A 12,942-nucleotide genomic window follows, 5' to 3' on the forward strand; every position below is an offset into this window, starting at 1 on the left:
AAATTTACTTTGATTGGGTTTTGTGATTGGGTTTGTGAAATTGGATTTTGTGATTGGGTTTGTGAAATTATATTGATAGAGTTTTGTAATTTTTCTACTTGAATAACATCTATGTAGTGCGGCCTGAAATTACTGTTTATCAATTGGGGTTGAGGATTTGAATAAATTGTGAAGGCTCAATAATTAATGTTTATTTTTGTTACTACAGAATCACATATGGATCCTTCAAATGAAACAGAAACACACGACAATATCCAATCTACAATGGAAAGGAGTTAAAGGACGATGGAATCAATGGCGACTAATAATCCGCTTTCTCCCAAATCTAATGTAAGTAAACCATCTATTGGTAGGAAAAAATCAGTAGTTTGAGATTATTTTACAAAGATTCATATTGAGGATAAGTCGAAACCTAGGGCTTCATATAACCTTTGTGGAATGACTTATGCTTGTTATCCTAATATAAATTGCACAAAATCAACGTTGGGGCACTTGGAAAAAACATGTAAGAAGTTTCCACTTAGGAAAGTAGATAGAAATCAATCTATATTAGGTTTCCAGTCTGGATCAAGCAGTGGGGGGCTTGTACCTATTGCTTTTAGTGTTGAGGCGTATAGAGAAGCCTTAGCAGAAATGTTGGTTGTTGATGAGTTTCCTTTTAAACATGTGGAAGGGAGGGGTTTAAGAAATTCATGCTTGTTGTGCAACCTAGATGGAATGCGATTTCATCGCGTGTAACGGTTGCAAAATATATTTATAAACTTTATTTGAGAGAGAAAGATAAGTTGAAAAGTGCTCTTAAGGAGCAACACATTTGTCTAACCACAGATATATGGACATCCGTGCAAAATTTTAACTACATGTGTCTCACTGCTCATTTAATTGATGAAGATTGGAACATGCACAAAAAAATTATCAATTTTTGTAAGGTTGAAAACCATAAGGGTGAGACACTAGGTAAACAAATTGAAATGTGTTTGCTTGAATGAGGGTGTCCCAAAATATTTACAATTACACTTGATAATACAAGTTCAAATAATGAGGCAGTTTCGTATCTCAAAAGAAAGACAATGAATAGAAGAGATACAATTTTGGAACATGAGTTATTACATATGAGATGTTGTGCTCATATCTTGAACTTGATTGTTCGAGATGGGTTGAAATAATATGATCAATCAATTGCAAGAATTATAGGTGCTGTGAGGTATATAAAATCATCTCCACAAAGGTGGAACACATTTAAGCAATGTTGTGATAGTGATGACATTACTTGTAAATGTGGTGTATGCTTAGATGTAGCAACCCGTTAGAACTCCAATTATATGATGTTGGATAGGGCTGAAAAGTTTCAAAAAGCATTTCAATGACTAATGGATGAAGATCTGGGATATGTTAAGAGTGTTGGGGAGGATGATAGTGAGGATGATGATGGTGTTAGTGAATTGGGTAAAGGAGGGGCATCCAAGTTAGGGCATCCAACCATGGATGATTGGAATAATAGTAGATTGTTTGCAAAAATTTTTAAATTTTTTACGATGCAACCTTGCGTTTCTTGGAGACCAATTATGTCACTTGCAACATTTTTGTATTTGAGCTAGCAACAATTCAAGGGGCAATTAATTTGGAATGTGTGGAAGTGCCTCATAATTTGAGGACAATGACATTTAGTATGAAATTTAAATGTGAGAAGTATTGGAGAAATATTAAAAAAATGAATCTTTTATTATATGTTGGGTTGGTTCTTGATCCTCGGTATAAAATGCGTAGTCTAACATATATTTTTAAAGGAATATATGAGAATAATAGTTCAAAAGTTCTTATGTTGGTGGATCGGGTTCAAAATGCATTAACTCATTTATATAATAGTTATTGTGAAAATGATGGAAGTAATGTTGGGGCACAAGATCAAACTATGAGCCAATAAAGCGAGAGAGGGGCTAGTAGTACAAGTTCAACTACTGGGGTAGGTCAAGGTGATTTCAAATCATTAATCCATGCACAAATTAAGAAGCGTTTGGAGTCGGAGAATTCTTTGGAGACTAAATCTGAATTGGAGAGATATTTATGTGAAAAATGTGAAGAAGATGATGTGAAATTCGACTTGTTGACTTGGTGGAAGGTCAACTCTATTAGATACCGCGTGCTTTCAAGAGTTGCGCGGGATGTTCTTGCAGTTCCGATATCTACAGTGGCCTCTGAGTCAGCTTTTAGCACAGCAGGTCGAGTACTTGATCTTTTCTGCAGTAGCCTATCTCCACTTATGGTAGAAGCCCTTATTTGTACACAAAATTGGCTCTGTTCTTCTGTCCCGATTAACATTCGCACTTTAATGGATGATGTTGAGGAGTTTGAGAAAATTGATACAGGTATGTAGCATCATTCACCTTTTTTTTTTAACTATATCTAAAGTGTAAATCATATTAGTAATTTGTTTTAATTATTATGTTTTTTTTTCCTTTTGTGTAGAGCTCATGGAAGACCTAGGGAGTTCTTTAAGACCTACTTCTTTGGCTAGAGATAATTAAATTTAAGATAGGTCAACTTGTATAACATCTTTCCTTAATTTTTTTTTATTTAATGTAATTACTAACTTTTTATTAGAATTAATTACTTGATTTATTTTCATACAATTGCAATGATTGTTGAATGGACTATTGGAGTTGGTGGCTTGGTGCATAGCTATTGAAGTTTTTTGTTGGATGTTCTAAGTTATTGTAATTTGGACTTGTAATTTGTTGGACTTTTAGACTTGTAATTCAAATTTTTAAGTGTTTGGACTTGTAATTTTTTGAACTTGTAATTTGTTAGACTTTGGACTTCTAATTTAGACTTTTGAACTTATTTTATTCAATAAGTTCATAGGCTTGTTGATGTCCATTCTTGAATTTCTTGTGACTGCTCTAAAAAATATGTGTAAGTACTAAGTTATTTCCTTTAACATGCAAGGACTTGTTGTAGACTTGCAGTGCTATGTTTAATGTATGATGTGTAAATTCTATAAGTTGTATCCATTGGACCATTAGTCATAGACTCATAGCAGATAAAACAGTTTATTATAGATTTTTTTCCAGTTTGTGTAGTATTTATATTTATAAGTTTATAGTAGATTTTTTTTAGTAAAGTAGTTTTTTGGAAAGCAGTTTTTACTAAAACAGATTTTAGTTAATTAGATTGTTTGTAGTAAAGCATATTTTTTATTGAAGTAGTTTTTAGTAAAGCAGATTTTTTTAGTAAAAGTTAAAACCGATTTTTTTAATAAAATTATTAAACAGATTTTTTAAATCAGTTTTTTTTTTTATAAACAAATTTTTAATAACAAACTGTGAAATTTATATTTTAAAAAAATTAGAAAATTGGACCGGACCGAAAATCGGTAAAATCAGAAGTACCGGTTTAGGAGGGTAACCGGTACCTAATCGGTTTTTGAAAATACAAAACCGGTACATACCGATTCGATCGTACATTTTGTCTAAAATTGGACCAGACCGGACCCGTTATAGTGTTACACCCCTACTCGCAGCGTCACCATTGAGCTGCCAACCAGAGTCTACAGCAAATCCAGCCTCTGGTTCCGCCTCGGACCACCATAGACAATGCCGGTGTCACCCACACAGCGAGATCCAGCTCCCAATGCCCTTCTCTCTCCTTCTCTGTTTCTCCGTTTCTCCCATGTCTCGGCCACCACCCACGCCACCAAGGACAGTCCAAACCTCACTTCCAGCCACCAACTGACAGCCATGTGTGATAGACCCTTATACTGTCAATGGTTTTCTAATAGTGATGACTACTTCGAGGGAGTCAGGCCTCCAGAAAGATGATTAAACGAGAGAGAAAGGGAGAATAAAAGTAAGAGAGGGAGAGGGAGGGAGAGAGAGAGAGAGAGAGAGAGAGAGATAACACTTGAATACCAAAGTTGGCCTCAATCCCAACTCATGGCTACCTCTTTATACTGTAACTATGAAAATACAATGCATGGAGAAGATTAAACACGACTGTGTTTAATCTCCTGAAATGAATATAAACGGCACCGTATGGTAACTAACATAACTGCTAACACAATGCAAAACGCTACCGTACCCCATCAGCCATTAAAAGGAACGGCACCGTTTGTGAACTAATTACCACTGTCAATACAAGTGGGAGAACGACACCGTATTTAACCAACTCATTAAAAGAAAACGACATAGTATTACAACTAACATAACTGTCGATCCTTTAGCACTTCACCATCGATATAGCACCCTTCCATTGTATTCCTTCCATCCTTCAAGCACATAACATACCCTCCCCCTTTAGAGAACCTTGCCCACAAGGTGAGGGAATTTTTCACGCAACTTCCAATAAGCTTCCCATGTAGCTTCCTCAATTGCAGCTCCTTTCCATTGAACAAGACCTCAACCAATGGCCTGTTATTTACTTTCCTGGTTCTCCTCTGCAGAATACACTCGGGTTCTAGGGCTAACTCTCCATGAAAATTAATGGGTGGCAAAATGGACAGAGGTGAGATCAACTGGCCTAACTTCATTTTCAAACAAGAAACATGAAACACTGGATGCAAACTCGAAGTCTGAGGCAAATTCAACTTGTATGCTACTTGCCTAACTCTTTCCAGTATCTGAAATGGCCCATAATACTTAGGAGATAATTTTAGATTCCTCCTAGCCACCAAGGATTGTTGTCTATAAGGTTGTAATCTGAGAAACACCCACTCTCCCACATGAAATTCTCTTTCAATTCTTGATTTATCAGCCTGGTACTTCATCCTTTCTTTGGCAGCTTTTAAATTTAGCTTTAAAGTAGCCAATAGCTCCTCTCTGGTTCTAAGCAACTCTTCCACTACTTGGTTAGCAGATAACCCTAGAATATAAGATTGTAATTTGGTTGGAGTTCTGCCATAGACTGCTTCATAAGGGGTTAACTTGGTAGATGTATGAAACGTGGTGTTATACCACCATTCAGCTAAAGTCAGCCAATCAAACCTTGAGCTGGGCTTGTCAGCTGCAAAGCATCTCAAGAAATGTTCAAGACATTTATTCACTGCCTCAGTTTGGCCATCACTTTGAGGGTGATATGCAGACGAATATGAAAGGGTGACACCTTCTAGTCTGAACAATTCTTTCCAAAAAGAACTAGTGAAAGTAGCCCCTCTATTTGAAATAATATTCTGGGGCATACTATGTAATTTGAAAACATGGTCAAAAAATAAGGAAGCCACTTTCTCTGCTGTAAAAGGGTGCTTAAGGGCCATAAAGTGGGAGTACTTTGACAATCTATCCACAACCACCATCACCACCGAGTATCCTTTAGAACTTGGTAAACCTTCTACAAAGTCCATTGATAAATCAGTCCAAATAGTCTGTGGTACTGATAAGGGCTGTAACAACCCAGCTGGATGGATGTTTTCTACCTTATTTCTTTGACAAGTCTCACATTCTCGAATGAAGGTCTTCACATCTTTTTTAAAACCAGGCCAATAAAAGTCATACCTTGCCTTTTGTAAGGATTTATGAAATCCTGAATGGCCAGCAGAGGGACTGGAATGAACAAAATGCAGTAATTTCAGCTTTAACTGTTGACAATTAGGAACATAAATCTTGCCTTTTCTGAACAACACTCCATGTTTCACAGTAAAAGAATTGTTTGAAGTAACCCCATTTGTTAACAATGACAGCTGCTGTTGAGTTACAGGATCTGAGGTATAAGCTTGTTTACGCTCTTCCAACCAAAATGGGTGTAAGATATGAAATGACACACACTGCAACTACATCTTCTTGGCAATCTTTTCGAGACAAGGCATCATCCACCTTGTTCTCTACCCTTTTTTTGTATTCAATGGAAAACTCATAGCCCAACAGCTTTGAGATCCATTTTTGTTGAGCTGTTGTACCTACTTTTTGCTCCAACAAATACTTCAAGCTTAAATGATCAGTTCTTATTGTAAAAGCAGATCCCAACAAATAAGGTCTCCATTTTTTTATGGCTAGAACCAAAGCTAATAGTTCTTTCTCATAGGTAGAGAGTGTTAAATTCTTTCCCTTTAAGGCTTGACTTAAGAAGGCAATTGGTTTATGATTCTGCATAAGCACAGCACCCACCCCAACGCCACATGCATCACATTCAATGACAAACCTTTGAGTCAATTCTGGCAAGGCTAACACAGGCGGATTTACAACTGCTTCCTTTAACTCCTTAAAGGCCATAGAAGCTTATTCATTCCACAAAAAAATATCATTTTTTAACAAAGAAGTCAGAGGGCTGGCAATCTTTCCATAGTGTTGAATAAACTTTCTGTAATAACCAGTTAAACCCAAAAAACCTCTCAAAGTTTTAAGAGTTTTTGGAACTGGCCAGTTAACCATTGCCTCTAATTTCCTTGGGTCAGCCTTCACACCCTCCTTGGAAATCAGATGACCCAAATACTCAATCTCTTGGCATGCAAAATGACACTTAGACTTTTTAGCATACAACTGATTTTGCTTCAAAACTCCCAAAACAGTAGCTAAATGTGTCAAATGAGCTGCTAGATCTTTGCTGTATACGAGTATATCATCAAAGAACACAATTACAAATTTTCTCAAGAATGGTTTAAAAACATCATTCATGAGAGCTTGAAAAGTGGAGGGAGCATTAGTGAGTCCAAATGGCATAACAAGGAACTCATAATGGCCCTCAGGTGTTCTAAAGGTAGTTTTGTGTATGTCTTGAGGCTTCATTCTTATCTGGTGGTAACCAGACCTAAGATCAAGCTTTGAAAAAATGGTTGAGCCAAATAATTCATCCAAGAGTTCATCAACTATTGGAATTGGATACTTATCTTTAATGGTGGCCTCATTAAGCATTCGATAGTCGATGCACATTCTCCAAGACCCATCTGCCTTCCTGACCAGTAACATAGGTGATGAGAATGGGGATTGACTTGGTCTAAGAACTCCAATTTTAAGTAAATCAGCTACTATGTTCTCAATTTCTACCTTCTGAAAGTGTGGGTATCTGTAGGGTCTCAAGGATACAGGAATAGATTCATTCTTTAAGATAATTTGATGGTCTCGAGATCTATGGGGGGGAAGGCCTTTAGGCTCCTCAAAAACCACTTGATAAGTCTGCAATAACTCCTCAATTTGGGTAGGTATAGTGGACTGCTGCTGAATAGGTCCCACATCCAGTAATTGGAGCCAAAATCCTTTTGATCCCACTTTAGAAATAGTAGCTAACTCCTTGTTATCAACCAACTCAGTATTGGTTGATGTCAGCCCCTTAAGAACCACAGTTCTTGTGCCATAAGAGAATTGCATTTGCAGCTCAGCAAAATTCCAAAGTATGGGACCAAGTGATAGCAGCCATTGCACTCCCATAACCACATCACAACCTCCCAAATTAAGAGTAAAGAAATCAGCAACAAAACTTATACCTTGCATTTGAACTGTTACAACAGGAATTTTACCCAAACTGTTAACAACATCACCATTTGCCACACGAACCTGATTGGATTGAGCTGTATCAACAGCCAAATCATACTTAGCAGCCACTATTGTATCCACAAAGTTATGAGTACTACTAGTATCTATCAAAATAACCACCATTTTTTTTATTAATTTGCCCCACAATCCTCATTGTTTTAGGGGTTGGAGTTCCTCCAATTGCTTGTATAGAAATAGAAGCAATATCACCCTGCTGCATGTCTTCTTCAACAATCTCCACTTTAGCTTGATTTTCAACAATTTCATCCCCGAAAATATCCATTCCTTCTAACACATAGATCTTTGGCTTAATGCTTGTGGCCTGGATGCCACTTATCTTTACAAAAATAGCAAAGACCTTTCTTTCTTCTTTCTTACATCTGTGCTTCAGAAACTTTCTGATAAGGCAGCTTATTAGTAGGTAACACCTTAGGTGTTCCTAATATTGATCCACCTGCAGAATTCCCACCAAGATCCATACTAGAGCCCTTCCACGATCTTCTTGTTGCCCACACATACTGTTCTTGTATCTTGGCTAAACCAAAGGCATCATTTAAAGTAGTTGGATTAAGCATCCTCACTAAGAGCCTTACTTCATCCTTTAGGCCACTCAAAAAACAACTAAGCTTGTTTTTTTCAGAAACCCCTTTAATTCTATTTGAAAGTAACTCAAATTCTGCCTTGTAAGTAGTAACAGAATTAAATTGTTTTAAATGTGTTAATGCCTCCATTGGATCATCATAAGCTGATGACCCAAACCTCACTTGAACAACTTTTGTAAATTCTTCCCAAGAATGAAAAGTGCCAGCTTCACTAGCATCTTGAAACCAGACAAGGGCTTCTTCCTCCATGTGAAATGAAGCCAAGAAAATTCTTTGTCCAGGAGGAATTTGATGATACAAAAAATACTGATTTGCCCTATATATCCATGATGTTGGATTCTTGCCAAAGAATCTTGGAAAGTCAAGCTTAATCCTTTTAGCAACAGATCTGTCACCCATGTCATGAGTGTGCACTTCTTCATCATCACCTTCTCTGCCTCCAGGATGACTGTCTTGATTATTCCTTGCATTTTGTCCCTTCTCTTCAGAAGTGTTGCAAGAAAGTCTTGAAAGCTGCTGCATAAGATCCGAGAATCTTTTCTCTTGAGTTTCCCTTTCCAATCTTACTGCTTCTTGCTGTTGAAATAAAATAGCAATAGTATCTTCTAACTGCTTTTGTTATCTTTTCTGCTGCTGTCGAACTTGATTAACTGTATCCACAATCTGAGCATACGATCTTGTACCTTTTGCCATTAGTTCTGGCTCTTGATACCAACTATGATGGACTCTTATATTGTCAATGGTTTTCTAAAAGTGATGACTACTTTGAGGGAGTCAGGCCTCCAGAAAGATGATTAAACGAGAGAGAAAGGGAGAGTAAAAGTAAGAGAGGGAGAGGGAGGGAGGGAGAGAGAGAGAGAGAGAGAGAGAGAGAGAGAGAGAGTTAACACTTGAATACCAGAGTTGGCCTCAATCCCAACTCATGGCTATCTCTTTATACTGCAACTATGAAAATACAATACATGGAGAAGATTAAACACGACTGTGTTTAATCTCTTGAAATGAATATAAATGGCACTGTATGGTAACTAACATAATTGCTAACACAATGCAAAACGATACCGTACCCCATCAGCCATTAAAAGGAATGATACCGTTTGTGAACTAATTACCACTGTCAATACAAGTGAGAGAACGACACTATATTTAACCAACTCATTAAAAGAAAACGACATAGAATTACAACTAACATAACTGTCGATCCTTCAGCACTTCACCATCATACAGCACCCTTCCATTGTATTCCTTCCATCCTTCAAGCACATAACACCATGGGACTGCCTTGCACCACCTAGGGTTTCTCAATCGATTTTTAATCGTGAGCAAGAGTGAGAGAATCTATAGCAATGGCGAGGTACACGAATCGTACCAGAAGCTACAGCCCTCGCCGGTGGAGCAGAATCCCGCCACTCTGTCGCAAGCAATACGAAGATGAGCATCGCGATCACTATCGCGAAGGCAGTTCCTACAGAGACCGTCCCTCCCCTGTTCCTTCTAGTTTGCTGGTCCGCAATCTCCCCATTGACGTATGGTCTCTTCCTTGCTTCTTCAAGTCTTTTTCTCAAGAGAAAATCTTGTATTATTATCCCTGTTTGTGTTGTCTGATTATCATAATATTATTTATCTTCAAATCTCCACTCTTAAGTATTTTCTAAACTGTTAATATAATCAGTGAAATATCTCCTATTAAAGAATGAAATTTTTGAGATTTTGTACTACGATGTGCATGATAGAAGATCTTAGGATTCCATCTGAGTGATATGTTCCGGTGAAAGATGTTTATCTGCCAAAGAACTACTATGCCGGGTATGTTTTTCATCTGCAATATTTTTGTGATGGCTGTTGGTTTCTTATTGTGTGTATTGCACTGATTGCTTTGATTTTTTTTTTCCTCTTTGAGATCAAGAGTCACAATTTGAATGATTTGCTTTCTTTGGTCCTTTGAGAACCGAATCGTCGCCCCTTTTTTATTATACAGTGTGGTGGTGTGTTGTGTTGTCAGGCCGACTGATGGGAGGAGGTGAGGTGTGCCCTTGTCCCCAAACGAGACTGTCTGCAGCTGCATTTCTCTCACGTTTTCACAAAATGCAAGACATAATTAGCCAAACCCTCAAAACCCAACCCATCTTCTCTTCACTACCACTGTTGTCCCCATTGCTACTACTGCGGCTCCCACCGATGATGCCGTTGTCATCGTTGTTGATGTTGACATTGTTACTGCCTCTTATGGAGCACTAGATTTTCTCCACCGAATTTTCCTATCGATTTTCCCTTCATCTTGAAGATCCCTACAGATGAGTTTTTGCTTAATCTCCCCAAATGTTGCCCACCAATTGTTTTTTGCAAGTATGTGCTTCATCTCTGTTGCATCTCTCTCTCTCTCTCTCTCTCTCTCTCTCGTTGTTGTTATTGCTTCTTCTCTGCACATCTCCTAGGTTTAGAGCTTGGTAAACTTTCCTTATTTTTCATCAACTCGCTCCTTTGGATACAATTTTTTGTGTATTTGTGCTCTATTTTGTTATCGTGTGTAGCATTGTGAGAGGAGGTCAATATGTGATTTTCGTTCAGTGGGTGTGTGCAGGGATCATCAAAACTAGGTACAATTGGGAAAATCTCTATTGATTTTGCAGACTATGCTGAGGCGACCAAGCTCTCGTCTGCCTCTCTTCCCCTTAAGAATTCAAACTTGAATGCGGTTTTGCATGTTAGTACTCTCCTATCATCCCTCATGTAATTATTTGTTGCCCATATCAATATCAGGATATCCTTCGTAGATCTCTCTGCTTGCTCCCGTGATTAAGGATTGCTTGCGTATTAAGGCGAACTCTTGCTTCTGGTTTTTGACAGGTTTTGATTCAGAGGCTGTAGGCGGATTCCAATCAAAGATATAAATAACCATAGTTTATTCTCTTGAGGATGGTGCCCCTTCCTTTATATAACTTATAATTGTGCGTCTGGTCTTGTTGAATGACTTTTGTAGCGTAGTGGAACAATGTGAAGAGATGAGCATAAAATCCAGGGATCAGAGCTTGATGATATCATTGTAAACCATCCTACTGAAGTAAGGTTTCATCACATCCAGCCAAACAAATTTGGCTTTCCTACACATCACCTTTATATTTTGTCATATAATTTTTGTATCCCCTCGAAAAAGGGGAATGGGAAAGGGAGGGGGAGGTTGTGGGGAGTAATGGTGCAAAAACTTGCTTCATTCTTGCACAGTTTAGCTCAAGTATGCGAGCTGTTGCAGCAACAAGATATGAGCATGGCATTTTTTCTTGTTATTTTAGAATTTCTATTTATTTATTAAAATGATTAGTAGATTCAATGTCATCATGTTTCTTTTTTCCCTGCTGTTTTCCAGGATGGGCCAACCAATAAAACCACTCACAATTCTGAATTGAATGGTAACCAATACGAGGTCTATAACAATTTGTAATGGTTTCTTTTCTTTTCTTTTTGATTAATTGAATTGCATTTAATTGTATAAAATTTTACCAGTTTTTGTATAATCTGTTCTTGTAAGAAGGTTAGGATGAGTTTGTCAATGCCAAAAGCATGTTCTATATCTTTTCCTTTTATATGGATAATCATTTTTTTTCCACTCTCAGCACGTTATTTCTTACTCTTTTAAGGCTTCTCCCTTTATGTCTGGTGGTACCAAAGTATATTTTACTAAGAAGTTTTTGATCAATATATGTTACTCAGAAGTTGGAACCATGAACCTTGTGTATCACTTATTGATAATTATATATGCATTTGGGCATATGCAGGTCCCTGGTTTTCTTCTGTGACTTGATTGGACATGGGTACAGATAATAAGTATATATGACAATGCTTTGCCTGTCCATGAACCCAAACTGAAGGTAATTATTGTTTGTTATTACAAAGCACCATACATTGTATTTTTTTTTTGTTAAATTTTGATTTTGACTGCAAAGTTGGATACTTCCTGCTCATGTTAACATTTTTTTGTACGCTGAAACAATAATTTCTTTTGAAGCAATTCCTAAACACATATGTCCAGCTATGTGAAGATTTCCTTTTCTAAACCTTACATCAATCTCTAAACTAGCTTATATTTTTCTATAGTTCAATGTCCCTACTTTCTGGATGGTTTTTTTCCTTAAAAAAATAAAAGCATTACCAAGATGAGAATCATGTATGCTAGCAGATCTGTTTAATTAGGAAGACACCTTGCCTATTCCATAAAAGCATTTCTTGCCCTAACACACAACAACAATAACCATATTGACGCCCTAAATTCATTTCCTGCAGAACCATTTACCATGTCCCCAAAATATTGCAGAACGCTTCAGAAAAGGAGTGAATCATCCACTTTGGTGAAGAAGTAGATCAATTTCGACAACATCATAAGAGATTTAATGTCCTGTCCATCACCCCCATCAATAAAACGCCAACATAAACTCTAAATATCGATTCCCACCAAGCTGCGCAGCCTTCTATTTAAATAACTTAATGAAACATTGGCATGACATCTACTGTTGGCTAAAAAAACTGTAATATAAATTGTCATGCTTTGCTTATTCACTAAGCTTGCATGTATTTACGATCTGTTTTAACTTTATACTGTTTCACTTGGTACTTTACGAACATATTCTAATTATGTACTTTGTCCAGTTTATGCATCCACATATTTCTCACCTCCTTAGTGAATTTGAATGAATGCCTACCAATATCAAAATTTATGTTTCTGTCCATTACATAGTCAATCAGTCGGTTTATGTCTAGAAAGTTTTATTTCCGGTACTATTCTTCCAACTGGGCCCTTAATAGTGTCCTAATGCCCATCACTGTCTTTCTCTTTATTCCTATCACTGCATGTCCTAATTTATTTCATATAAAATTATAAAATAGTTAAA

At 37.1% G+C, this 12,942-nt stretch overlaps 1 protein-coding gene and 2 long non-coding RNA genes across 7 annotated transcripts; all 3 read left to right on the forward strand.

Annotated features, from left to right (window-relative positions):
* Positions 1–283: 283 nt before the first annotated feature.
* Positions 284–2,525, forward strand: LOC121261986. Its single transcript, XM_041164437.1, has 3 exons — positions 284–330; positions 2,120–2,366; positions 2,467–2,525. The coding sequence occupies exons 1-3, from the start codon at positions 286–288 to the stop codon at positions 2,523–2,525; spliced, it is 351 nt and encodes a 116-aa protein (XP_041020371.1). The 5' UTR covers positions 284–285.
* A 6,808-nt stretch (positions 2,526–9,333) lies between these two features.
* LOC121263232 lies at positions 9,334–10,950 on the forward strand. Of its 2 annotated transcripts, none has more exons than XR_005940201.1 (5): positions 9,334–9,585; positions 9,732–9,865; positions 10,038–10,405; positions 10,628–10,763; positions 10,907–10,950. It is a non-coding gene; the product is annotated as an uncharacterized LOC121263232 (long non-coding RNA). The 2 variants fall into 2 exon arrangements; XR_005940200.1 differs by having other exon boundaries at positions 10,641–10,763.
* Positions 10,951–11,037: 87 nt separating this feature from the next.
* Positions 11,038–12,696, forward strand: LOC121263235. 4 transcript variants are annotated; one of them, XR_005940206.1, is made up of 4 exons: positions 11,038–11,120; positions 11,214–11,466; positions 11,833–11,925; positions 12,338–12,696. It is a non-coding gene; the product is annotated as an uncharacterized LOC121263235 (long non-coding RNA). The 4 variants fall into 4 exon arrangements; XR_005940205.1 differs by having other exon boundaries at positions 11,040–11,466; XR_005940208.1 differs by having other exon boundaries at positions 11,044–11,494.
* Positions 12,697–12,942: the final 246 nt, after the last annotated feature.

This window comes from Juglans microcarpa x Juglans regia, chromosome 4S (assembly GCF_004785595.1).
Source record: "Juglans microcarpa x Juglans regia isolate MS1-56 chromosome 4S, Jm3101_v1.0, whole genome shotgun sequence".
In the NCBI taxonomy this organism is placed as follows: Eukaryota; Viridiplantae; Streptophyta; class Magnoliopsida; order Fagales; family Juglandaceae; genus Juglans; species Juglans microcarpa x Juglans regia.

Bases quoted from the DNA above. Each gene is read 5' to 3' on its own strand.
- LOC121261986 (XM_041164437.1), top strand. From the start codon at position 286: ATGGAATCAATGGCGACTAATAATCCGCTTTCTCCCAAATCTAAT. The intron at 331-2,119 runs GTAAGTAAACCA...ACTTGGTGGAAG, and splicing joins CGCTTTCTCCCAAATCTAAT to GTCAACTCTATTAGATACCG. The intron at 2,367-2,466 runs GTATGTAGCATC...CCTTTTGTGTAG, and splicing joins GTTTGAGAAAATTGATACAG to AGCTCATGGAAGACCTAGGG.